This window comes from Taurulus bubalis, assembly GCF_910589615.1.
Source record: "Taurulus bubalis genome assembly, chromosome: 6".
In the NCBI taxonomy this organism is placed as follows: domain Eukaryota; kingdom Metazoa; phylum Chordata; class Actinopteri; order Perciformes; family Cottidae; genus Taurulus; species Taurulus bubalis.
Window position 1 is genome coordinate 10,466,094 of NC_136594.1, and position 24,696 is coordinate 10,490,789.

General features: G+C 43.2%; 1 protein-coding gene across 1 annotated transcript in view; it reads right to left on the minus strand.

Moving 5' to 3' along the window:
- cntln (centlein, centrosomal protein) overlaps positions 1-24,696 on the minus strand; it is a gene marked incomplete at both ends in the record, with an annotated part of 83,661 nt that overhangs the window by 22,350 nt on the left and 36,615 nt on the right. The window contains 9 exons of the mRNA XM_079219596.1: positions 1,761-1,858; positions 3,207-3,422; positions 7,616-7,887; positions 8,246-8,327; positions 10,073-10,154; positions 13,250-13,776; positions 14,727-14,824; positions 17,457-17,557; positions 24,658-24,696. The exon at positions 24,658-24,696 is cut by the window's right edge and continues 78 nt beyond it. Of these exons, the coding sequence (XP_079075722.1) occupies positions 1,761-1,858; positions 3,207-3,422; positions 7,616-7,887; positions 8,246-8,327; positions 10,073-10,154; positions 13,250-13,776; positions 14,727-14,824; positions 17,457-17,557; positions 24,658-24,696 (1,515 nt within the window). The remainder of the gene's footprint in view (positions 1-1,760; positions 1,859-3,206; positions 3,423-7,615; positions 7,888-8,245; positions 8,328-10,072; positions 10,155-13,249; positions 13,777-14,726; positions 14,825-17,456; positions 17,558-24,657) is intronic.

The following is a 24,696-nucleotide window of genomic DNA, read 5'->3' on the forward strand; positions in this document are numbered from 1 at the left end:
GGTGGATGAATGCCTGAGGGCAGACTGGCTAAATAAATGTGAGCTTGTCCTATTGGAGTGACATTAAATTAAATGAGAGGAGTCTAGCCTGGGGTCTTTGGGGGAAAGTAGCGCTGGCTGGTTACCCCATGGATTTGGCCATTAATGAGAAAACCCATATTGAACCTTTCGGATGACTGTCTGGTGTTGACTTAAAGACGGAGAGCAGCAATAATAGCTCCAGCCAGCTCCCTCTGTCCCAATGCTAATGGCAATTAGATCGACAACATTTATTTTAGATGTTCTCTTCTTCTGCACCCCAAAAAGAATAGACGATAAAAAAGAATGCAGGATATGTGGTGCTTCTGCCAGAGCGTGTGATCTCTATTTATGAGTGTTAGTGGAAAGAGGGAAGAGAGCCTCAAACTATATCCCAATCACTCACACGTTTGTTCCCTTTGTTCTGCGCTTGTTGGCAATATTGTTCATCAAACATGCGTGTATTATAATGATAACAGTCAGTGGTCTGAAGTGTGAGTGCATAAGAGAGAGCCAGAGCGCACATTTCTGTGTATGTTGTTAAGAATGAAGTGCGGGTGGACGTTTCATGTGGCTGATAGACAACAGGGCTAAAGATGAAAGCAGCTGCTTCATAAATAAGGCAGGGCCATAGTGCCGGATATTGACTGAGGACATGCCGGTATACTTTGAAATTCATTTCTTTCCCCCCTCCCTCTTCTCTTCTTTAAGGCGAAGCAGCCTTGCTCCCTGTGTGTGTGCTGAGATGTATATTTCAGAGACGTCTAGACATGTCTTTCATTCTGAGAAGGGGTCCCTCCATGGAGGCAAATGGTGAGGTTGGCAAGAAAAGATGGCGAGTTACATGTGTGTGTGTGTGTGTGTGTGTGTGACAAGAGCCAGAGGACAGACTAAGGCTGTCGTGGAAAGCTCAGGGATGTTCACTCTGTCTGGCTGTGATCCGCTGTGCTTTGGTCACACACAAACACGTACCCGCTGCGATAGTACACATGCCCTGGATGCATTATTGAGAATGGCAGGCAGAGGACACAGCATACGAGACAAAGAGAGCGAGAGGGAGGAAAGCCAAGTTGTTCTTTGTACCTTTCTCTCAGTTCAAAGATTAGACACTAATGCAGAATGATGATATACGCCTTTCTCAACACTGTTTAAATCTTGACAGTTTCCCTGAGTGAATTGTTTATAGCTATACATTCTGACTTTGTAATGCAGCGATAGCTACAGTAGGTGAACCATAGAACTCATTAAGGCTTGTGGCCCACAGGCCAGAGTGATGCTGTGTGGGTTTTAGTGTCATGGGCCAAAATGGTCCCTCCTGCGGCACACAAACAATCAATACACTGCTTTGATCAGCAGTCCGTATCAGCTACCCACATAAGTAACATCGCACTACATGATACACGAGACACCCACATGCTCACATGTGCGTACACACCAATTCTGTCAGTGATTTTTATTCACTCGCTCATGAGAACTTTCATAATTTCACAAATGATTTACGCAGAGGAGAAGCATGGCTAAGTGGAGTGCAGCAGACAGAGTGCTGCCACATGGTGGAATCAAACACTACAGATGGGAGCTGCAGAGGATGTGCAAACACACAGACAGGCACACAGGGAGAGACAAAGAAAGAGAGGCAAAAAGAAAACACTAAAAATAAGAATTGTTCTGCTGTGAGAAAGAAACACAAAGAGAAAAGAAATAATACTAATGAAGAAGAGAAAAAAAAGTGTGAAACTAACTTGTCCTGTAGCTGACGGAGCTTGTCCTCCTTCTCCTGGAGTTGGCCTCGCAGGGCTTTGTTAGCTGCCACCTGCCTTGTGACCTCCGCACTTGCACTCTGGGGGGAGGGCACACGGTGTGTGTGTTTGTTAATGTGTTGGAGTGTGCGATCGGGGGTGGGGGGAGGTTTTCGCGACACGGCTGATGACAGGTCAGGCACAGCATGCCTCCTCATTATAGTTACAGCGGGAGGGGAGAAGGTGCTAAAAGAGGTTAAAAGGAAAGCTGTATTTTTCAAAGTGGATGAGAAAAGGGGAGTAATAGGAAAAAATAATAATGTATAGACCTAAACTACGGCATATATATATATTTTTAACGGGGACTATACTGTATATACGCGTGGGAAAAAAAGACTGATATGTTAAACAAATTTTAAAAAAATCCAACAGCAACATTTAATGTTTATTATTGAAATGTCTTTCTTGTTTTGATCTTTTATATCTCTGCATTGCAACATATTAATTAAGACACACGCCTCATGGCGACAGCCTGACTTCTGATCATTCATCTGATGGATATTTAAACGTGCATGTTCACTTTGGTTTAAAGGGTCCCGTGTCTCTTGTGGGAACTGTAACAGTACAAGCTTTTGACAATGTGCTCACTCAGTGCGTGCACCCCCACAGTGCATCCCTTTTGCTGTCACCTGACATGACTTCCTTGGCTGTGTGTAATGACAGCAGCAATCTGCTCAGTGACACTGATGAGCTGGCTGCAGAGAGGATGATAATACCGTGGTACCACTCCCGCCTCATTCCCTATGATGTACGGCACGTCTCTACTGTTATTCCCCATTTCTCATCTTTCTGACAGGTACCCCGTAATAAGATCAAATGATAAGAAATGCTAATTCATGTCGGAATCACATGCAATTTCAGGTGATGTTGAGTGTAGATTGAAAGACTCAAGAGTTTTTTTTTTTATGCTATATGATTTGAAACTGAAACCTTGACAGAGTTTCTTTCAGAGTTTCTACTCTCCTCAAGGAAATATGGCTATCAAACAAGAGAGGTGTTAAAGTGACTCAGAAATATCAATTTTATAAAATACCAGTTTTTTTTCTGAATAAAAACATGAATGCCAACACTGGTAAACTGTTTGATACGGCATAATAAGTACAAATAGCAACAACAAGAAAATTCACTGAAATGTGCAAAATTCATAACCATTATTTTCCTACTTTTTTTTGTACAAATATCTTTTGAGCCAAGCAGCAATAAAACATGTTTTCAATTCCTTGTTATTCATGGTATTATCTACTCAAGCTTCATAGCGCACACAATTGGAAATGAACACAATCCTTAATACCATCATCCTATTAAGAGATTTATCTCATAAGGCGTGCACAATAAGACAAAGCATGCGGCCCATTCATTAACACCAGAGTTCTGCTCGTAACCACTAACCTTAAATCTGGCTTGAAGTTGCTTGACCTCAGCCTCCAGAGACTGAGGGGCCGGATTAGCGGGGGCGGGCATGGTCCTGCCCTGGCAGGAGCACTCTGCGTGTACTGGTGCTGCTGGTACAGTTTGTTGGGGTAACGTGATCTGCCTCCACTGCTCCAGCTCCATCTTCAGAACCTTTTTCTGCTGCGCCTTACCAGCCAGGTCAGAGGTCAGCTTCTGCAACCGACAAGACAGAATTGGTGGTCTATGCTACTGCTAATGATACTTCAACTAAAAAAAAACTAAAAGTTTTGTCGACTGTTATTAAACCAAGGAAACCAAATGTTTTGAACATGAAATAATGCTATAAACCAAAAATCCCAGCTTTCTCTCCTTTAAGATTTAAAAAAACTGACTTAAAAAAAGACTTAATTTTAAATTCACATTACATGAATATGATAGACGCAGAGACAAAGTAAACACAATATGTTGGAAATACTTTATGCGTTAGCAGCAGGGGGGCTGCTTTAATATCTAGTCTGTGAGAAATCTCCTTTTTTCTATGCTAATTAGGAGGCAGATGATGCCGTTGCCCGGTCAATAGGGCCTAATTCTCACTGTGATTGGCATGCATAATAAAGCCATCCTGCAGAATCAGAGAGCACTCTGGGACGGAGTGAGTTCAGTATTTGGTGAGAGAATGGGTTTATAGTGATGAACGATAATGGCACTAGCTGATCATGTACAACGTACAGTGTATCAACGATTCTAAACATAAGCATCTGAGGTGAACACTTTTAACCACATGTGAGCGGTGGAGCAAAAAAAATCTATTTGTCTGCTTATTAAGAAAATATGGGGCAGAAACACGTCTGTTTGGTTCAATACTGCCACAATTAGCTGACCTGGTATCATTTCAAACATCAAGAATGCTTAATGGCACAAACAGGAGACATGATACATGAGGCTGCACACATGGGGTAAATGCTGGAACACACACAGAGACACACGCACACACCAAAGTGAAACCACAGATTCCCAGGAGCTTGCTCTCTGCTCTGCATACATGGAGGTTATTGATATCTGGTTGCTGGCTGACACCTTTTAATAGAATCCCTCTTGTTTTAGGTTTCCTCTGCTCTGTTGAAGACGCACATGCCACATCCCCGGGGATGGTGGGAGAGAACGAAGTAGGAGTGATAGAGTGGGAGAGAGAAAGGAGTGGAGAATGAAGAGTGGGGCTCTGGCTGCAGTAGCCGTGGTGCACGAATTAAGAACGGCATTGATGACAGTTCCTGTAATACAGGCTTTGATTTCAAGGGGCATTTTCAGCCCTGGTGAGAGATGACACTGACATTGGCTGATTTACTGGCGGTCCATTAGGCTGGAAGAGAGGACACCTCTCTCTTTCTCGCAACCGAGCATGGGTCTTTCCAAGTGATACTCAATCAGTAGCTGGATAAATAAGGAAACAAACTGCTGTAACAGCCACACATATACACGTGCAAAAATCACAACGTAACGACATAAACAAACCCAGATAGACACTAGTGTAATGTCTTACTGTATAAGTTCCTCTATCACTTTGTATTCAACTTGTCGGCCAGCATATTTATGTGATTTGTTGTGCAAATATCATTAAAATTTAAATAATTTCTGGATCATTTTAAATTCAGAAGGTTGTGTCGTTTTGCACCCACTAATCTGTGATAATCCTAGCCCCTTACATGTTAGAGGAGGGCAGTACACTCGACACGTCAAGAGATAAAGCTGCTAAATTTGCGAGGCAATGTCACAGTACACTGCAAAGTGAAGTAAACGGGGAAGTGATGACTGAGGGAGGTAGATAATCCAAGCAACAAAATGATCCTGTATTTGGATGATACGCATGAGGAGCACATTTAGTCAAGAGCCAGCCTTGGTAGAAATAGGAGGGCATGCTTCACCTGTCACCTGAGTTTATTAAGCTTCTTATGCCACCTTAAGGGATAACTCCAGTTTATTACAGTGTGGGTCTTATTTTTGTAGTTTTTGGATATTATTATTATCAGTAATAATAATTTAGATCCAAGAATAGTTGCCATATTCCTCGATCTCAAAGTTAATAGTTGGGATCTGGGAAAATGGCACATTACTAATAGAAACACGGCTGGTCATACAATCTGAGGGACGGTAAAAATTTGTACATTCACCTCCAGGTGAGACAAATTTATTTGAAAGAGAAAACTAAGGTAGGCCATTGTAAACATCAATCATAGTTCAAAGACTGACTTTATGTTTCAACTTTGACCAACAGTCTTTGCCGTAGTCGTGAGTGCAAGTTTCCCTGAGCAATGAGGGATCACTACTGACAATGCAGGGCATTCACCTCAGCTTTTACCTCCAAATAAAGTGGTCCAGATATTCTGGCTCAAACTGTATGATTGTCTGACTGTTGGATGGACTTTGTTGCAGTGATATTGCCATGGTCCCTAGATCTCAGCAATAGCATTGTAACTAAACCAAGAAATAATAAATAGGAATCATGCTTTGTGATTAATATATTGGAAAGAAAGGGAAGCAGCTACACATTTCTGCACTGCGAGTCTGAAAGTCAGGGCTACATTCTGTTGCTGATTAAGACATCTGTCAGGTTACCGTTGTGCTGAGGACTCAGTGATTAAAGTTTCACCATGCTGTTGAACACATGTCCCCCGTAGGCTGGGACATGGAGAGCTGAGTGCAGCATTACAAAACCACATCACACCTCTCCAACCCAGGTCTCTTCCTCTCTCATGTTAAAGATTTAAAAACAGCAACATGTTGTTTAAATAGCAGCTATTAAATGCAGTTATGAAGACGGTTAGAAACTCAAAATCCAAACTCATACAAAGACCACAGAGAGACGGTAGGCTTAATAATGAAAGGAGGTAAGGAAGGAAGCAACAAGGGAGGGACAGAATGCCTGAAACATGAGGTCAACAGATTAATCGGTTTGACCGATAAATGTGTGACAGACAATTTTTTTTTTATCAGTGACATTTTGCAGAAAGCATTCTCCAAATCATAAAAACTGCCAAAAGGGTTAGAAAAGGTGGAACACACCATTGCGGTCTCGGTGACTAGCTAATTTTGCAAAAAGCGGAAAGAAGATGGTTTTGGTGACTTTTATTTAGTTTCTGTCGTGTTTGGACTAAGTGTTTTATACGATGCCCTGCCGCTGGAACAAAACAGACCATTAATCTTCAATCAGCTTTTTCCTGCTCCAAACAAATTATATCAGCCTTTTTAAAAGCCACTATCGGTCGATCTCTAACAGCAACACAGACAAGTTTCTGAGAAACTGCCATGCTACTTCTCACATGATGGCCCCTGTGGAGGCTGTCCTAAGCCAATTACAAGCAGAGAGTTTTTGTTAGAAAGTTGGCAAGGACCGCCTGGAACAAGCCCAAAGTCCATCACCTCTTGCCCTTTCCAGAGAGGGCAGAAAGACATGGCTTCGGCCAGTCAGTCGGCTCCAACTTTCTCTGGTGGAGTGGCATTAATACTGCAGGAGGGAAGAGGAAACAAACAGGAAGACAACAATTCCCTCTCTGTCCACTCATTCACACTGTGTGTGTGTGTGTGTGTGTGTGTGTGTGTGTGTGTGTGTGTGTGTGTGTGTGTGTGTGTGTGTGTGTGTGTGGCTTTACTGCTGTGCCTGAGTCTAAGGTCTCGTTGGGCTTTAGCAATCAGATGCCTGGGTGGGAGCACAAGGGCCACTTCCTAGGTAGCAGTACTATGAGGGCTGGACTCTGACCTGTGTGTGTACAAGTCTAATATACTGCGTCTGTACTATTCACTCAGTAAACATACAGACATACAGACACATGCCCCTAATCAGGCGTCCAGTGGGCCCTTGCTGGCTGCTGCTATCTCTGAATTTACCAAAAGAAGTCTCCTGCCTGTCCGATTAACGACTGGACCTGTCTAGGTGTTGGCGTGTGTATTTGTGTGTCTGTATACAGTATGTGTGTCACATATGTTGGTTTGTACAAGGAAACCCTGGCAGGCAAGGTACTGTTTAGGGCCAAAGTGCTTGGTGTTTTATTTATAGTCTATACCAAGTCTAAAAGTTTCCTACCTGGAGGCAAGTACTAAATAACTAAATGAGTGTGTGGCAGTCGGCACACACAGGTGCTTGTATTTGGAGATATGTAACTGCTAGTGACACAGAATGTTGTGGAGGACTGCCTCGTTGAAACATTCAGCGAGACGAGACAAGAGCAGAGTTGGAGAGAGGAAAAGAGAGAGAGGGAGATTCTCGTCCTCGCTTCTGCTCCGTGGTGCTGATCTCCACAGACGAGGCTCGGGCCTGTCAGCCACACTTATTAAGCATGATAAGTGCAAAGGACTTGCTACTGCTGCACTCTCGGTCCTCAGCAAATAATCCTTGTTTTTCCCCAAGTTACCTGTGTGAGCTGCTCGCTGCTGCGGAGTTTCTCAGTGAGGGAGTTGAGTTGTGCCGTGATTTTCTCATTGGCCCTTCGCAGCTCTCTGGCAGAAAGCAAAGCGTCTTTCCTGGCACTTCGCAGTATGTCAATGTGATGCTGTAGGGACTCTACGCGCTGCTGCAGAGAAGAGGAGGAGTAGTGCTGGGTCTTCATTAGCATCCTCTTCTTCCTCCTCCACCTCCTTTCCTCTCCTCCCGTCCCTCGGTCCCAGGGCTCATGCTGTTCAACGTCTAACAGGAGGAAGTACACGCAGGCACCTCAGAGTTGACAAGTGCACAGAACAAATCCCTATTTAGAAGCTACTGGTGGGAGTTAACAGGCTTATGTAAAAGTGTCTCTGTGTATGCACAAGTGAAAACTGTGATATATTTAACTACTTGAATGATTAACATTTCCCATTTATAACCAATTCAGGAGTGTCAAGTTCTGAAAACAAAAAAACAAACAAAAACAAAGCTTGTTAACTTCTTAAATACTTGTTTCTGATCGACAGCATGTACATACATTGAGTGTTCTTCCTGCTTCCATTAATAGTCGATTAGACTTTTGTAGTTTTGCAGGGGTGTGAAAAAGGAAAACTCATGCTACCTTGGGCCAGAACATCGGGTTGTTTTCGGTTGGATTTTGCTGCCGATGCCGCTGTGTGTGAGATCAGTGAACACCTGTAGGACTGAAAGCAGAGAAAAGTCAGAGACGGAGATGAAAAGCAGCTGTTAGATGTAACACAACCAGTTGACATGTTGTGCTTCCTGAAACGCAGCTCATAATGACACCATGATCACAGGCCGTGCTCAGTTTAACGCGACAAGACAAATCACCCTGCGCTTTAATAATTCACCTGAGCGCGTTCAATTGACTTCAACGCAAATGCTTCTCCGCACGGATATTACTTCTGACAGACGCTTGCAAATACCGCCTTTGTTCAATCACGGCGGAAAAGAACGTGATGCACTCTTACAGTATGACGTGTGTGTGTGTAGTCATTTGCACGCATCAGTGTGTATGCGCGTGTGTATGTGTGACACCTCCCAAACGCACCGCATCGTTTGTAGTGACATCAAAGAAAGGCACCCCCCTCCACCGCCACCCCCCCCTTCTTCTCTGCCTGTTTCCTTTGTATAAAGGGTCAGGTAGGAGTTGATCAGTGCCAGGTTTGATCACACAGGGCCTTGCACAGAGAGGAGTGGGGGATGAACCCTTTGGTTTGTGACATAGCGCGTCGTGAGGGGCCGGGGCTGTCACAGCGATGAGCCCAGGAGGAGCTGATGGGCACATTTAGCGGATCTGGAGCGGTGAAACTTAAGGAGATCTGAGAGTGAGGGTCCTGACAGCTCCCTGGCTACATGTACAACAACAACCCTTCTCTTCGTCTCCACCTTCTACCTAGCTACCCACCCTCTTGAAAACAGAAAGCGAGGGAGACAGAATATCTTTAAAGGTCCCCTTCTTTTTCTACTTCTTCTCTCTTCTTGACGGGCATATTTCTCTGGGATTTGGAGCTGCCATGTCCTGCTATGAAGTAGTTTGATACGGACAAGAAAAGGGTCCAGGCCTATTGATTTTAATGGTGTGAAGAGGAGATGGAAAAGAAGGAGCACCGACAACCACACATGGGCAAGACTATGTGAATAGGGAGCAATGGGAGTCGAGATAGTTACAGGAACACTCATCCATTTGCTGATTAATCACATAAACCTCTATAATTGTATTACCTTTACAGTAAACATTTGCAATTTATTAGGCTTATAAGATGGAAAATGTAAAGTTGTAGTGGTATATACAAAAAAAGACTCTTCACGGTCAACTCACAACAAAAATACTTCATCTGCTCTCCGGTTTCTTTCCTACAACTCTAACAATCATCCTGTCAGAATAAATGTGTCGACATTGAGGACATTTTAGTAAATAGTAGATTACTTGAATTATTGCACTATAAAACACAACACAGACTGTGTAGCTGTAAATAACTGTGAAACATTCAGACTTAAATAAAATAAAATTCTACTTGCAATTTTGTTTGGTAAGGTACATCAACAGACTCTATCTTAATAAATAAGTATCTGTTTATTCTAAATATGCTGAATATCACATTGTAAACCCATTTTAAAGTTGTGTATTGTAAATTAAGATCGAGCTGTATTATTTTGTAAACTGTGCAGATACAGCGTATGCTTCAATAACTGAGTTATAGTTTAGAATCAGTGTCAGGTTTCAGAAATAGTTTGTATGATAGTCTTAAACCACTGAAATAATGGCACAATTAAAACCATCCTGTCACAACTCGAACAAAATCTGTATCTGCTCTCGAGCTATTCACATAAATCCTCCTAAAATGTTACTCTTGCAGTCGTCTGCAAGGGAATATACACATGACATGACTGCAGAAGGGTATTATTCATTCCTTTTTTGACCAACCATTTTGTTCGAGGATCGTCTGGAAGGCGTTGTCCCTGAAGTCCCACTGTTGAGACTGTCCTCGTACTCTTCACCACTGTCCGTGTAGAGAAAAGTGAGAAGGGTTATTACAAGCCAGAAGTGGAACCCACAACCCTGGCTCTGAAACTACCACAACTGGACAAAAATCCAATTTACCTTTTATGGTTGATTTAGTTGACATCAAGCAAAAATATGTGCATGCATGCCCACCCCCTTCTTCCTGCCTTCCAACAGAAAATCAATGTCCCATCCAATTTCTGAGCTGGAAGTGTAAATGTGGGTGTAAATTAAGTGAAAAGCTGCAGTGTCTGGTGCTGATGGTGAATGCATCAACATGTATGAGAGCGGCTGTGGCCTTCATTAGCCCTCTGTGTGTGACAGACGTGTGTGAGAGGCACGGCTGAGCGGAGCCAAGCAAAGTTGCATCTGATGGACACACGGCAAGGGCTTCCTGGGACACACATACACACACGCTGACACACACACACAGGTTTATTGACAGTGACCTTTGACGTGAAGGTGGAAGCCAGTGACATTTACGCTGGCGGGTTTATTAAGGTGGGGCCTGGGAGAAGCAGCGGAGGTAAAGACCACAGAGAGAGGATCTAACTGGAACATGACAGGGCTGTGGGGCTAGTTAGGGTTAAACCCGATCTGGAAGGGGTACAGGGACTTGCTGAAGATTACTAATCACCACCAAAGACCAGGGTTACAAACATTTGGTGAGAAATGCGACCCGTTTCATGCCGGTAAGGCAGCTAAACCGGTCACACTTAAATGTTGCCTTGTGATCACAAGTCTGAAGTCATCTTACTAATAATTTGAAAATACTTTTCTACTAATTACGCATCACATGAAGATTTAAATTAACAAATACTACAGACAGCAGAATGCTAAGTCTCAACCTGTCCACAGAGAGCATGATGGCCAATCAGACAACAGGAGTTATGGTAACTGCCCCCACAGTCCATCAACGTTTGCTGGATGTGTTACTACGAACAATCCAGTTCAGGATGTTGTGCAGTTACAAGAACACATGTATGTTCATTTGAAGCCTGGATGCACAATTGTGTGGGTCAAATCACGAGTAATGCCGAAATATTCTTCGATGTGGGACACATGGGGTGTGATGAAAATGAAGTGAATCATGAGCCTCGACTGTCTCCAGATCTCTAACCTGCTAAACATTGATGGGCGTTAAACGGCGCTCTCCACCGCCATCATTAAAACACCAAATGGACATATTTTAAGAGATGGCATACTACTGTACACATCTTCCAGTTGATGTCCAGCAACTTCTGCAAAATCTAAAAGAAGACAGACTGAGCTTGTTCTGGAGGCCAGTGGCGGCCCATCACCCAAGATACTATATGTTGGTTTTCCCCTGTGAATCCTTTCCCCATCTGTAATGAAGTGTATTCCAGAGATAATTTTACCACAATTATGAACACACTACATGTTCAACATCTGCATAACAATTCAACATGTTTTTGAGCCATATTCCTCTTGCCCCCCTGCTCTCATTCTGTCCTCCTCTTTAACAGAACTGCTGATCTGCTCAAAATGGTCAGCTGCCTCCAGCAGCTCAAAACTTGAGAGGGAGCCAGAGGCAGCGATAAAAGGAGGGGAAAATAACAAAGACTTGTCAGTAGCCTTAACGAGTCTGACATCTTTATTTGGCACTATTTAGGCCAAACCTCCTTAGGCAGAAATACTGTATTTCCGGGAGAGCCTACCAGACATATTGCTGAAGAAGACCGCTGCGAGATAAGAGACGCAGAAGGCTTTACAGTAACAAATCAGTGGACAGGTGTCTTAAATAAGACACCATCTCTGAAGGCTTTACAGTAGCAAATCAGTTGACAGGTGCCTTAAATAAGACAACATCTCAGTTTAGACCCCTTCTTCACAAATCCACTTAGATCCTGCTCTCAGGTAAAGCCTATATTAGACTGCTGCTTATTAGCCACATGGAGAGGCATTAGGAAAGCAGGGCATAGCTGCACCCGGTCCCTGTTAAACAGCCTCATGTGGATTGAGATGGGGTGGATTACAGCCTGATGAATTAGGTGGTGAAGAAATGGGGAGTTAGTAGGATCGAGCAAAAAAGAGAGTGGATACAGGGAGGCATACGGGGAGAGAAAGTAAAGGGAAATAAATATCAGCGATAGCTCTGAGTGTTTGAAATCAAATCATTCCGACCATCACTCAATAAATGTTGGCTCAGTGGCTTTTTTGCATAAAACATACATGAAATAATTACTGTCGATGGTTCTTAATTTAGAGGGTGTTAAACAGCTTGTAGACATCTGGTACTGAGCCGAGTAGGGTCATTCAAAATTTATCCAACTAAATTAATGTGGGGAGAGGAAAGAGGAGGGTGGGTAAAATGGAAGTGAGTGAGTGAGTGAGTGAGTGAGTGAGTGAGTGAGTGAGTGAGTGAGTGTGTGAGTGTGTGTGTGTGTGTGTGTTGGGAGGGGTTTATAGGGGTGGTTGGAGGAAATAAGAGTAGCACGCACACACATTTGTGAATTGACATGCCACAAGATATCCAACATGACTAGACGCAGAGGTGGGGTTACCTTCTATACATGTACGCTTGTGTGTGTGCGGGTGGAGGTGGGGGTGCTTGGTACTTGCAGGGGGGTCCTTAGTGCTGTCAAGGGGGGGGTTAGTGAATATGCAAAGGACCAGTAAATTAAATCAAACTGCCAAACTGTCAATTTCGAGGTAGCGTGACTAGTGCATGAAAATGGCATCACTGGAAGGTATCGGGGCTTTGGCGGCCCCCTTATCCCTGGGCTTTCCTGGCATCGGTTCAACTTTGTGTGGAGAGGTGGCTAATTTTGCATGCAAATTTCAGTCAATAAGCTCCAAGCAAGGCATCCCAGGATATTTCAAAGGATCTGACAGTAGTTTCCCCCTCCTCTCTATCATTCTTGCTCGCATTCTTCTTCTGGCTCCTGAATACCAACTAGACAGAAGATGAAATTCAATCACCCATTTGCTTACACTTTGCATATGCACGTTGTCCCCTCGATGCTGCGTGGGCCCCCCGCAATTCAGCCAGCCCATCCGCCCTACTCCTACCACCAAAAAAATAATGAGCAGGGTGCCTGTGAGAATAAGTGCATCTGTGTGTGCGTGTATCATTACCTATCGACACTCATATCCTCCCACTCGTCCTTAGTGGGACTGGGGCTGCGGCCTTGCCGGCTGATGGCTTGATTGGGGCTGACTGTTCGGTGGCTGCGCTGGTGTAACGGACCTCTGAGCCTGGTTGTTTTGAATTTGACCTTGCAGCTAATGTTGCTTGGGATCCCACCTGCCTGTGCTGGTGCTGCTGCACGATTCCTGTAGTCCCTGGCTGCCCTGAGAATCCCTAGATCCTGTCTCAACTTCAGCAACTGATGATGGAGCTTGGTAGCCTCTTTCTGAGAGGCAGCCAGCCGGCCTTCTAAAGCCATGATCTCGGTGCGATGGCGCATCCCCTGGGCCTGGGTCTGGGCCTGCGCCGCCTCTTCACGGACAGCTTCCTGGGTTTGCACATGATCCAGGGAGGCTTGCAGTCTGCGGCACTTGTGGGCCAAGTCTTCCCTGGCCTCAAGTAGATGCTCTTTCTCTTCCCTCAGCCCCTCGGTCTCCTCCACCAGGGACACCATCCTCCGCTCCAGCTGTTCTATCTGCAGGAGTCAAAGATATGGGGCCTCAGTGGTACAACATATTTAGTTTTTTTCCCTTGCATATCTGTTGTTTTTACCATAAATACTCTTCTGAACATGCTGCTCTTGGAATGCTAGTGAAAACAACAAAATGCAGTCTTGAGTTCACCCTTTTATTGTTCATCAGTATACTGTATATTATCAGAGAAAATGACTATTAAAGACCAGTTCCTCATTTGACCTGTGTGTGGTAGCATGCACACAGTGGTTTCCCTCCCCAGACATTTTCCCAAGGGTGTATGTGCCAATGAATATATGCTGTGTGTATAACCCAATGAGGGTAGGAACACCCTCCTCTCCAGCCTGGCAAGGCTATGGACATCTGACTGGCACCCCCGTACTCTGATCACCCTCATCAACCAGGAGCACTTAGTCTATTTGTTAGATCTTTGGTGGAGACTGTTTAAGAGAACAGTGGATGCCTGCTGGGTATGTGCCTCCAGGCATTGTTTCCCTTTTATTTGGTTCCCACTTTGACTGCTGGTGAAGCGTGGTACCTTTCAGACAAAATTAGATGACTATCCCCAGCCTTGATGATTCACTGCCATGAAGGTAGAAGGGGGGTGGACATTCAAATTCATGCAAGCGGGGGCTTTTAAAAGAATGTGTGCAGAAGCATGTGCAACCAACAAACAGCTGTGATTCAACATTTGTGTTAAATTATCTACTGTTTTCTAGGATAATTTAATAAAATGTCCTCTGCTCCACCCTTACAGTTGTCATTTGTCATCATTTGTAGAATGTTTTTAACTAGGAGAAGAAAAAAAGCTAGTTCTCAGATGAGACACTTTGGAATTGTTCTTGATGGAGAAAAAAACTCTTTCTGAGAGGCATTGTGCTTAGTTATGGCTCTGTCGGGTTTCCTTTATTGGCAATGACAAAGACCACTTAGTGACGGCATAGTGCTGTACCTTTTTAAATGACTGTTCCATTCGCTCTGAAGAAACAGAAAGCTTTTTCGGTGTGCTGCTTTTGACCTGGCGCTCCTCCAGCACTTTGTGAAGCAATTCTGCAAAAGGGAACAAAGCTCGTTATTGTGACATGACACATCAAACTCAGACGGCTCAATCAATAGAATGATAATAAAGAGGGTACATTAAATCAATTAGCATTACTAAGGTCTAATTTCCTTCCAAAAGGTCCAGTTTCTTTTCTTCTTCTTTTGTCAATCAAATCAGAAGGAATGCAGGATCACTGTTGCTCTTGAAATCTTTGCACTGCTAAAACCCACCACATGTTTCTAAAACCTTATCAAATAGCCCTTTTTCCTGCTGATTAACAGAAAGTGTTTTATTTAGTAGTCCACGCGGAAATAGGAAAACAGTTTTCAAAAGCACACACTGGTACATACTATGTGCAACCTCTCTCGAGGGATCTGAAACAAACGAAGAGAAGTGCTTGAATCCCCCGTGAACCCACAGCCCCAGGCTGCACTGCTTTGTAGTCCACTATGTTTCCCCAATGGACAACTAATCTCTGCAGACTAACATGCTGCTTTATTCTGAGAACTTCAATAGTGGCCTTGGCAAACATATGATTTAGTCTTTATGATAACAACAGAATGAATGCAGCGCTTGGGGATTTGATGCAGACATATTCATGTGCGCATACACAATCCAACAAGCCTCGGTGTCACCGTTTGACAGTATAAACCTGCAAAAGTATCGGCTCTGCTCACCTAGACGTAAAGGGCAACAGAAAACAATATCAAACTTTCTGGTTTTCATTCTTTCCTGTTAAACATTTACGACGGGACGACCAAAATAATTTGTACAATGAGGCTGGAAGCATTAAAAATTCAGCATCTTGACTTTTCAGGTCAGTTGATCTTTTGGAGAGTGAGTTGGCAAGAGGGGCCTTAGAAGGGAGAGCTAAGGAGTGAGGGTTGTGAGGAGCTGCTGCTCCCTTGCTTTGCATTTGACGCTTTGCCCAGGAAAGTTTGTTACTTTGAATTAGCCAGCTCTTTTGTCTTCCCAGCATGTCACATCCAATCAGACAGAGCACCAAATAGGACAGGAGGGCTGCTGTGTTCGCTGGGTACATAACCAGGTTGGGAGACAATTATCAGGCTCCAGTGCGGGTGGCTTGGGAGTTGGCACCTCAGCACTACCTTCATAAGAAGACGTGGTGGCTCCCTAGTCACCCACGGTTGGAGGAGGTCCTGGCACTGCGGCATACATTAACGTCCCTCCCACGTCTCCTCATGGGCTGCAGCACAAAGACCTTGTTCCTTTCATCTGCTGCCTTTCGTTAGTGTGATCCCGGGCGTGAGCGTTTCAACCCGTCATCCCTTTGATCGGGTCACAGAGGTTCTTTAGGAGCAAATGTTTTGGCCATTCACAATTTTCTTCAGTTAATAATGTTGAGCTTACTTCCTATTGACTCTAAACATATTGGTTTTAGTCCAGAAGTAAATATTGCAAATTATATCCACGACAATGCAGCCTTAATTTCAGTACAAAATAGCTGACATATATTTATTCAATCAGTTTATGGTAAGATTATCTTCTCCAAAATCATTTTGACAACTATATAACACTGAAATTGAAATCAACTGGCAGTGCCTCTATGACCTAACACATTTTTATTTCACAAACGGTCTTCTTTAAAAATGTACTGTGAATGGTTTGGTATTGTGCTGTGAATGGTTTGGTATTGTGCTGTGAATGGTTTGGTAGAGTGCAGTTTTTATACAGAGAGACTGCGGCTTTACCATTAGTGGAAATACAATAAAAAAATAGCAGTACTGGAGAGCACATTATATAAAGCCGTTGGCATGGATTTTGTTGATGTTTGAAATTTTTACCTGATAGAAACTGGAAAATGATTTGTACATCACAAAAGACACATATTGTCCGCCTTTTGTGTAACATTCATATTCGGTGATTATTTGTCTCACAAGATGTGAAACTAAGTATGTCCTTGAGAATGAGCTCATTTCCTCGTATTCCTGACTAGACTGTCAATAAGAGAGGATCCACTATTTTAATTAGTGGCATCCTTTAAATCACAAGCTTGCATCTCAACAGACACCATCATTGGTTGTGAAGAAAATTAAAGTGATCGAGGACAGATTTGTTATTGAACTAGTTAATTAAGACCAACAGTTGCGGTGGTCAACGTCTGACAAAAGGTTGCAGACTGGATTAAAAGTGATGTGCTCTTCAACATCGGGAATGATATATGCAGACAAGAGGAACACTACTTGATCTCTCAATCAATTTACAAGGACTTGATCAAGTCTTAATTGAGTTTTCGTATTAATTCCACTGGGAGTTGTCTTATTAATTCTGCTCACTAATAGACATGGTCCAGAGGTAAAAGGATGGCTTAAAGGTGCCGCCACTTAATAGACAATTCCAGATGATACATCCAGTGCCTTTCTTGTTTTAATCTTTGTACTTTAAGCCTGTGGCAAGATCCTTGGCATTGTAGAGAACAATACAGTAAATTTGAATTTAAAACATTACAATTTAGCGAAAATATTTCCCCACCAACAGAAACGGACATAGGAAAAAAAGGAAATAGAAATTTAAAAAAAAGGAAATGCAAAAATAAAATAAAAAAGGAAATAGAAAAAAAAAAGGCTGAAAATACAAAGTCACGTCCCTGAAAAATGTATAAAGAAAAAAAGGGTTCACCTTGTTGTTCGTTAGCCAGATACAAGTGGAGCTCCTTCACGGTGGCCCGGTCCATAGCAGCTTGGACTCGCACCACGTCCAGCTCCTCTTCTACGCCGGCTCTGCAGTTACACACATCATTCACTTTTCTTTGCACAGCTCTTAACGTCAAATCTATTCTTTTACGAATATAAATAGCATAACAACAATTTAAATAGATAAGAATGAAGCCACTACCAGCACAAGCATTGTATAACGAATATCTTTCTAGATTTCACTGTGGACTCTATTATTATAGAAACTTTTATAAACACATTTTAACTTGTATCTTATACACTGGCTTTCTCTTGCCAACAGAAAAGACGACACTGTTAAGAATCAACTAATTAAAATGCTTTTTAATTTATCTGGAAATCAAAGTGACAAGCAACATGAAACGCCAAGGTAGAAAAGTACAGTGTGCGTCTGTGTGCGAGTGTGTGTGTGTATCATAACAGACAAACAGACTGGAAAGTGTGCCCAATTACCTCTCTGCAATTAGCTTGATTCCTGCTAAAGGCTAATTATGTGGAGCCATGCTCGAGACTTTGCACTTTCAAGTTATTATTAGGACCCCAACTGAAGTCTACTGAGGATACACACAAGCCCACTGAGACAACCACACCTGAAACACACACCTAATTTCCCTCCCCTCTGCTCCACGGAGTCAGAGAGAAACACTAGAAACAAGCTCCTGCTACTGGTGGCATTCTTCCCTCAGTTAACCTCATTACAACAGTAGGTCTTCCTTCTGGCTCACTTCTTAAGGCATGCAGTGAGTGCAGCATGCGTGATACACTCTGATGGGTTTGAGGAGTAACAGGGCATTTGTGGCTATGGTGAACTATGATGAGCATGATGGCAATTAACTCAAACTAGACACCTGTTTCCACCAATCTAATTTTGAGAAATCAACCAAGAGATTTTTTCCATACGTATACCAAGAAAATGACTTGGGAAAAGTTATCGCCATAGCACAGGGAAGAAAATTAATTAGCTTTTTAGCCCACACAGTCCAATAGAGGCCTTGTCTAATGGCTGACCGCAGCTTAAATAAGTACACAAATGACTCTCCCTGAGGGAAGGGGGGGCGCGAAGAAGCAGATGGATATGTGTCGCTCCTCTATAGATTTTCCTCCATAAATGAACTCAAGTCGATGAGACACCGGCACTGCCTTATGTGTCCGGGCTGTTAATGGAACAAATGAGCTGAAATATGCAATATGTGAAATGAGCCTGTTCCATCTCATGTTTCTCTTTTATGCCTTTTGGGATGCTGATGGTATTGACGCTAAACCAGAGTTCATATGCAAAACATTCAATTTTGTTGAAAGATAAGCATACTTTGTTAGATGGAGAAGGGATTAGATTGCAGATGGAGCTCATTGGCCAGAGGCCTCTGGTTTCACATCATAACAATTTGGAGATGGAAGAGTATTGCTTCCTTATTTAGTAGCATTCAGTTGTTGCAGTGTGTGCACCAGTCTGCCGTAGATTGGGAATTAGCAGAGCGTGGGATGTTGCAAGAACAATAATACAAATTTGGTGACTTATCTTCGATATCTGCAAAGGTTATTTAGGGAAAGTAAAACAATGAATACATTTAAACCTTGATTTGTAGGACAATTTGTATTTTTAAAACTGTAATTTTCTTTCACATTTGCTTTAGTTTTGTAAGGTTCAATGATGTGAGTCACAATGTTACCGTGCTAAGAGTTTACATTTAACAGTAAAGTATCTTTTATTTTTTGGGCTGAATTGATCAATAATGTAAAACTCTCATTTAATTACACCATTGAAAACAAACATCTTTCTAGCTTCCTTGAATGTTTGAAACAATCCTCCCATATATCCTCAGAAGTTGCTTCCTTGTGTGAGTGCATCACTTGATAAACAGATGCTTACTCTCTTCAACCTTTTGGGGTCATGATGACGAGAGGAGTAGTTTTAAGGATTAAAAAAGGCAAAACCTTTTCGCTATGTGAGACTAACCCCAGTTACCTGCAATGTATGTGAATTGATACCATGTTTTCCTGTCATATCCTCGCTCTCAGAGGAGAAAAGGTTCTCGACAGCCAAACCTTCTGTAGCGCATGTCAAGTCTTTTCTTTTCTTTCTTTAAAAAAATAAATCGGAATACTAAATCAAATGAAGCTAGTCAGACAATTTTCAATTCCCTCTCAACTTGCCGCTTCACCTAAAGGTAGAATAACACTCAGCAGGCATAAAAGCAAAATAAGTTTCTCTGCAGAAACCAAACTAAAAGGCACTAGACAGGTGCTACTTTTGGTAATGATGCGGTCTGCAATGTAAGTCTGTGTCTCACGCCGCTCTTTTAGCCCCCGTTTTTGAAAACATTTTCTCTATCGTGCAGCGCTAGAACTTCCGCCCTAAGCTATCCACTCCATGTCATTTGATCTTGTCTCTACCTGTGTTGCACCAAACACAGCTTAGAGCACAAACTGCCAGCCTCCATCCACAAGGGTGTACAACACAACATCATCTGCAGCCATTGTGCTTTCACATGCCAGCATTCTCTCAGTTTCTTTCTCGGCACATACAAATACACAGGAACAGCAGGGAATAGGGTGAGAAAGTGGGAAAAAAAAACCTCTGGCATTTTTATAGCTGGGGAAAGAATCTTATTTTGGGGTGTGTGTGGGGGGGGGGATTCCCCTCTGGTTAAACTCCGGCTAGAGGGCTGTTCATTCATGGAGCGAGTTTGGGTGGATAAGCCACCGCTGTTAGCAGAAATGGTGACTGGTGGAGTTTACATGGCTCAGCTCTGTATTGTTGCTCTGGGCGAGCAGCAGCAACAATGAGTCTAAGAGTTAGGTTCTCCTGCCACAGGCCACTGTGGCAGGAGAACATTCATGTAATAACCACTGGTGGAAACAACCTAGGATGTCCACAATATGCTCTGTTCAAGAGGTGTGTTGATGCTGCAAGGTATCCTAATATGGAGTAAAAACTATATCATAGTGTTGTAATTATTAAACTAAATAACACTTCTGCAGTCAATGACTATTCAAATATGAATAGGACATAGGCACACTGCATTCTATCGTCTACTGTATGTGTGAATTGTGTTTCTGAAGTTTGGTTCTTTGAAATAGTGTTCTTTATGCCCAAATTTCATCTCGTTATGGGACTAGTTAAGAATTGATGGCGCACTGAAGCTTGCATCAGAATTATTAAGTGTAAAGCAAGTTGGGTTTCTTTTGCCTGATAATTAATTTCCCAAATAATTAATGAAGGAAAAAACCTTAGTTGTCTGATTAAAAAACATGCATAAAACATTATGTTTGTGTGTGTATTTGTGTGAGCAAATGTGTCCCTCCTCCAACTAAGCCCTGGTCCGGGGGGCAAAAGACTCTCATTACTTCTAATACCTTTTAGCAAATCAAGATGAAACGAAAAGAAATAGAGGAATATGAGGAACATCGGGGTAAAATGTATTAAACTTAATTAGTGTCAACGTCGCTTATTGGGGAGGTTCATGTTCGTAATGGTCACTCTCTATAGAGGAGCTTCCACTGCCGCTGCAGTGCAAATGATCTCAAAGGCTTTTCCCCCAGTAATCGCTAGCTAATTTATGCTTTGATGTCGTCGGAGTGTAGCATCTTAAGTCTGAGGGTGCACTGCATGTGTTTATTCTGTTTATGGTGCCTAAATAATCCCTGCCTCTTTTTACCAACAGACCTTTAACAACAATTAAGAAGCACAGACATGGAGTGCCGCAGACAGATGCATAATGAGGCAGATAAAATTATCCCACTGCAAATTTTCTTGCCCACCCTGCCCGTAGTTGGTTGCCAGAGCTATCTACTACAACCAGAAGGAAATCTCAATTGAAAATCAGCCTTGGTGTCAACTAGTTTAACTGTTTGTGCCCTTTGACTTAAACGATATTGTAAACTGATGAAATGATGAGATATAGGTCTTCATGTGAGATTCTGTCAGTGCCTAATCACGTGACTATATAAAAAAGGAGAAACTATTTTAGTTGTGTGATTGTTTTCTGACTAAGTAATGAAAGCAACAGAGCAGTTTCATAGTATCAAGAAACTGATATTTGTTATAGTCAAATTTAACTTGGTTATTATCATTTCTAATCCACGTCAATTTCTGAGTTTGCCAGGATAACTGAATTCTTGTCAACAGCTTTTCAAGCGACGGATAAATATTAAAAGGGGCTCCAGAGTGTGACTATTTTGGCACATGCGACCAAACATTTGTCAAGTGGGATGCAAAAACATACTGGCAACTCAAAATAAAGAAAACTATTGATTGTTTTTACTGTCAAGAAAAATGCTGCAGCGCCCATCACCCCTGAGAGGTCCAGCCCAGACCCGACATCAGCGGTGGAGGTAACTGCTCCACCACCTGACTCCCCTGTCCCCTGTAAGATGACAAAAATGTGTCTGGAAAATGTGTGATGCACCTACATTTGTGCTGGTGCACCTACATGAAAAGTTAGGCACAGCAGTGCACCAAATGTAAAAAATTAAGCTACAACTTCTTCAGTAAGGCCTGAGGTACGATGAGACGTTCAATAATCACATGTGAGTGTAATGTAGTCTTAGCCATGTGTTTCTTAAATGCAGCCACCAAATAATGAGCATATCTTAAGAATGTTCAAAGAGACACAAACCAAAACACAAGAAACAATCCTGCTAATAATTCTCAATAGTTTTCTTGTAAAAGGTTGTCAAACAAAGAGCAAGTTGTTGCTTACTGCATCCGCAAGTCGTTGGGGTGAGCTGCAGGGAGCCAGTAAATTTGCTAATAGAGCAGACAAACAGACCTGTCTCACCTTCTTGTTCATCCTCATACTCAAGTGCAGAGATTGGAGGGGGGCCTGGGCTTCATAAACGTATCTTACCACCGTGGGGACCCACTGTGCAGGACTTATACAAGCCAGACGGTCATTTGGGCCTCACGATGGTGTTTTACAAGTGCTGTTTCTGGAGAAGGTGATGGGGAGCATCTGTGCACAATATGATGATATGACAATAAGGAGGAGCGAATGTGATTATACAGAGACTCTCCTCTAAAGCCAGCCACTTGGCATTTAAAGCTTTATAAGGGGCCTTTATTTGGCCCTAAATTCTTCAGCTGCCAGGAGTTAATTACCCATTAGTGGATCATTGCAAACACTTATCTAGCATAACCTTCACAAGCACATTCATTATAACACGATCAACGGAACAACAAGCTGCCACTGCTTTCTCCAATAGTGTCCTGGTAGTTGTGCTTTCACAAACTCTTGTTGTTGTTGCACTGCGATGGACATTTGCATTGCATTGGTTGAGCTGGTATGGTATGGAATAGAGATGGCCAGTATGCTTTCCCTTAGTTCAACGCACTGAGCTGTGTGCAGATGCCCTGGAACGAAGAGTTTTTCTGAAGCACAAGTTTAAAGACCCCAGCCAAGTTTACTTTGCATCAGCCACCCGGGTAAGAAGGAGCCCTTGGGGTGGGAAGGCAGGAGATGAGGTGGAGCTGGTCAGAGGCACATGAAGGGGATCAACACTAACCCTGGAGAACAGGCCGGTTACACAGCTAGGAATGAGGCAAGCCGCTCTGCGTCCCCTGTGGTTTCCCTCGCAGGTCAGGTCCGAGGGCCCTACGTGTTCACAGTAGTAGTCTGCTCACCCCCCCTCCCTTGCCTCACCCCCAGACCTTCCAGTGCTCAACTCTGCTCAGCTCTAGTCGTGGCCGGGCAGGCAGGCAGGCAGGCAGACGGACGGACATCCCTTAACAGGCAGCATCGGCGGCACTAGGGCTGCTAGCCTGTAATTAGCTCGGACAGCTCAGGCTTGGAGAGAGGCAGCCGGGCTATATCATAATGAGCTCAGCTGGGATTAGGAGGACAGGGCAGGAGGGTGAGCAGAGGGGAAAGCAGGAGAAGAGGGTGGGGGGGCAAGTACCAGAATTCTGGCCTCAGCCTACTGCAGCATTACCGAGGGCCGGAGGGAGGCAACTGGGAAGACAAGGCGGAAGAGGAGAAGAGGAGGGTACAGAGGCATAGGATAGAGGAGGAAAGAGGTGAGGAGAGGTGAAGGCTAGGGGAGATGGGGAGAGGAAGACTGTGGCTTTAGGCCAAGCGTTGTGTAGCATCATAGAGGGTCAGTGTTAGTGGTACGGTTACAGGGGCTCCTCTAGATCAAACAAGACAGTGACTATACCACACCCAAAGACAGACGAAAAGAAAAAGACAGGAGGGAAGAAAGATAGAAGGAAAAACTAAGTAACAAAGAAATGAATTAAATAGAAGAGAACCTCTTGCAGAAAAATCACACTGTGAGTAAAATGCCCAAAACAAGTATGTAAAGTATCTTATTGACACTGTGGAGATACATTTTATATCTCCTGTATATGCATTTTGGGATTGATAACATTGTATTTTCTGTTTATCTGGTTATTTTCCATTTATCTGGTTGGCCCAGTGGGGTCAACTCATATGTCTGACATGACTGTGCTCAGCATTTCTACCTGTGATGTGGATAGCTGACCTTTGGGTTAGTTCGAACCTAAGTTTATCCATGACTGGACATGAAAAGGACACCCATGTATGTCCCGCCCTCACGTTTGGGAGGGTATAAAGGTCTTACGTTTTCCTCAGAAAGTTGAAGAAATTCTGAAAACTGTCCAGGAAACTGTGCTTATCTTCTTATGATTCACGTCCAATAAAGAATTCTGATAAATTGATCTTCGGCTCCAACCTCATCTGTGACCAGTCTGTTCGAAGAACATCAACTCCCACAACACTGACGTAACTACACCAGCAACAAGACTACAGTTTGGCATAAATGTTCCATTAAAAATGCAATTATTTCACAAAGACACCACCAGCAATTCTGATGATGCTTTGCGCACTCAAATTTGTGAATTTTTGGGCTGCCAATTTGACAAATGAGCACAGAGTCTAATGATCTTGCTTTGACCCCTGCTGGCTGGTAATGATGTGGAGAGCTAGGTGGATGCTGCGAAGTTGGGCAGGGCACACTCAAATTGTAACACCCACAAACAAGTCAGGACAGTGGGAATGCTTGTTGGTATGTGTGTACTCGTGTAAGACACAGAAGGAACTGTTTCAAAATGATGTATGCACAGTCAAACGCCCAGTGCTGGTATTATCTACGATTCAGCCACGCAGCTTTGACAGCAGGTGACTTACTTTTCAATGGAGAGTTTCCTGGTGAGGTTTTTCAAGTAG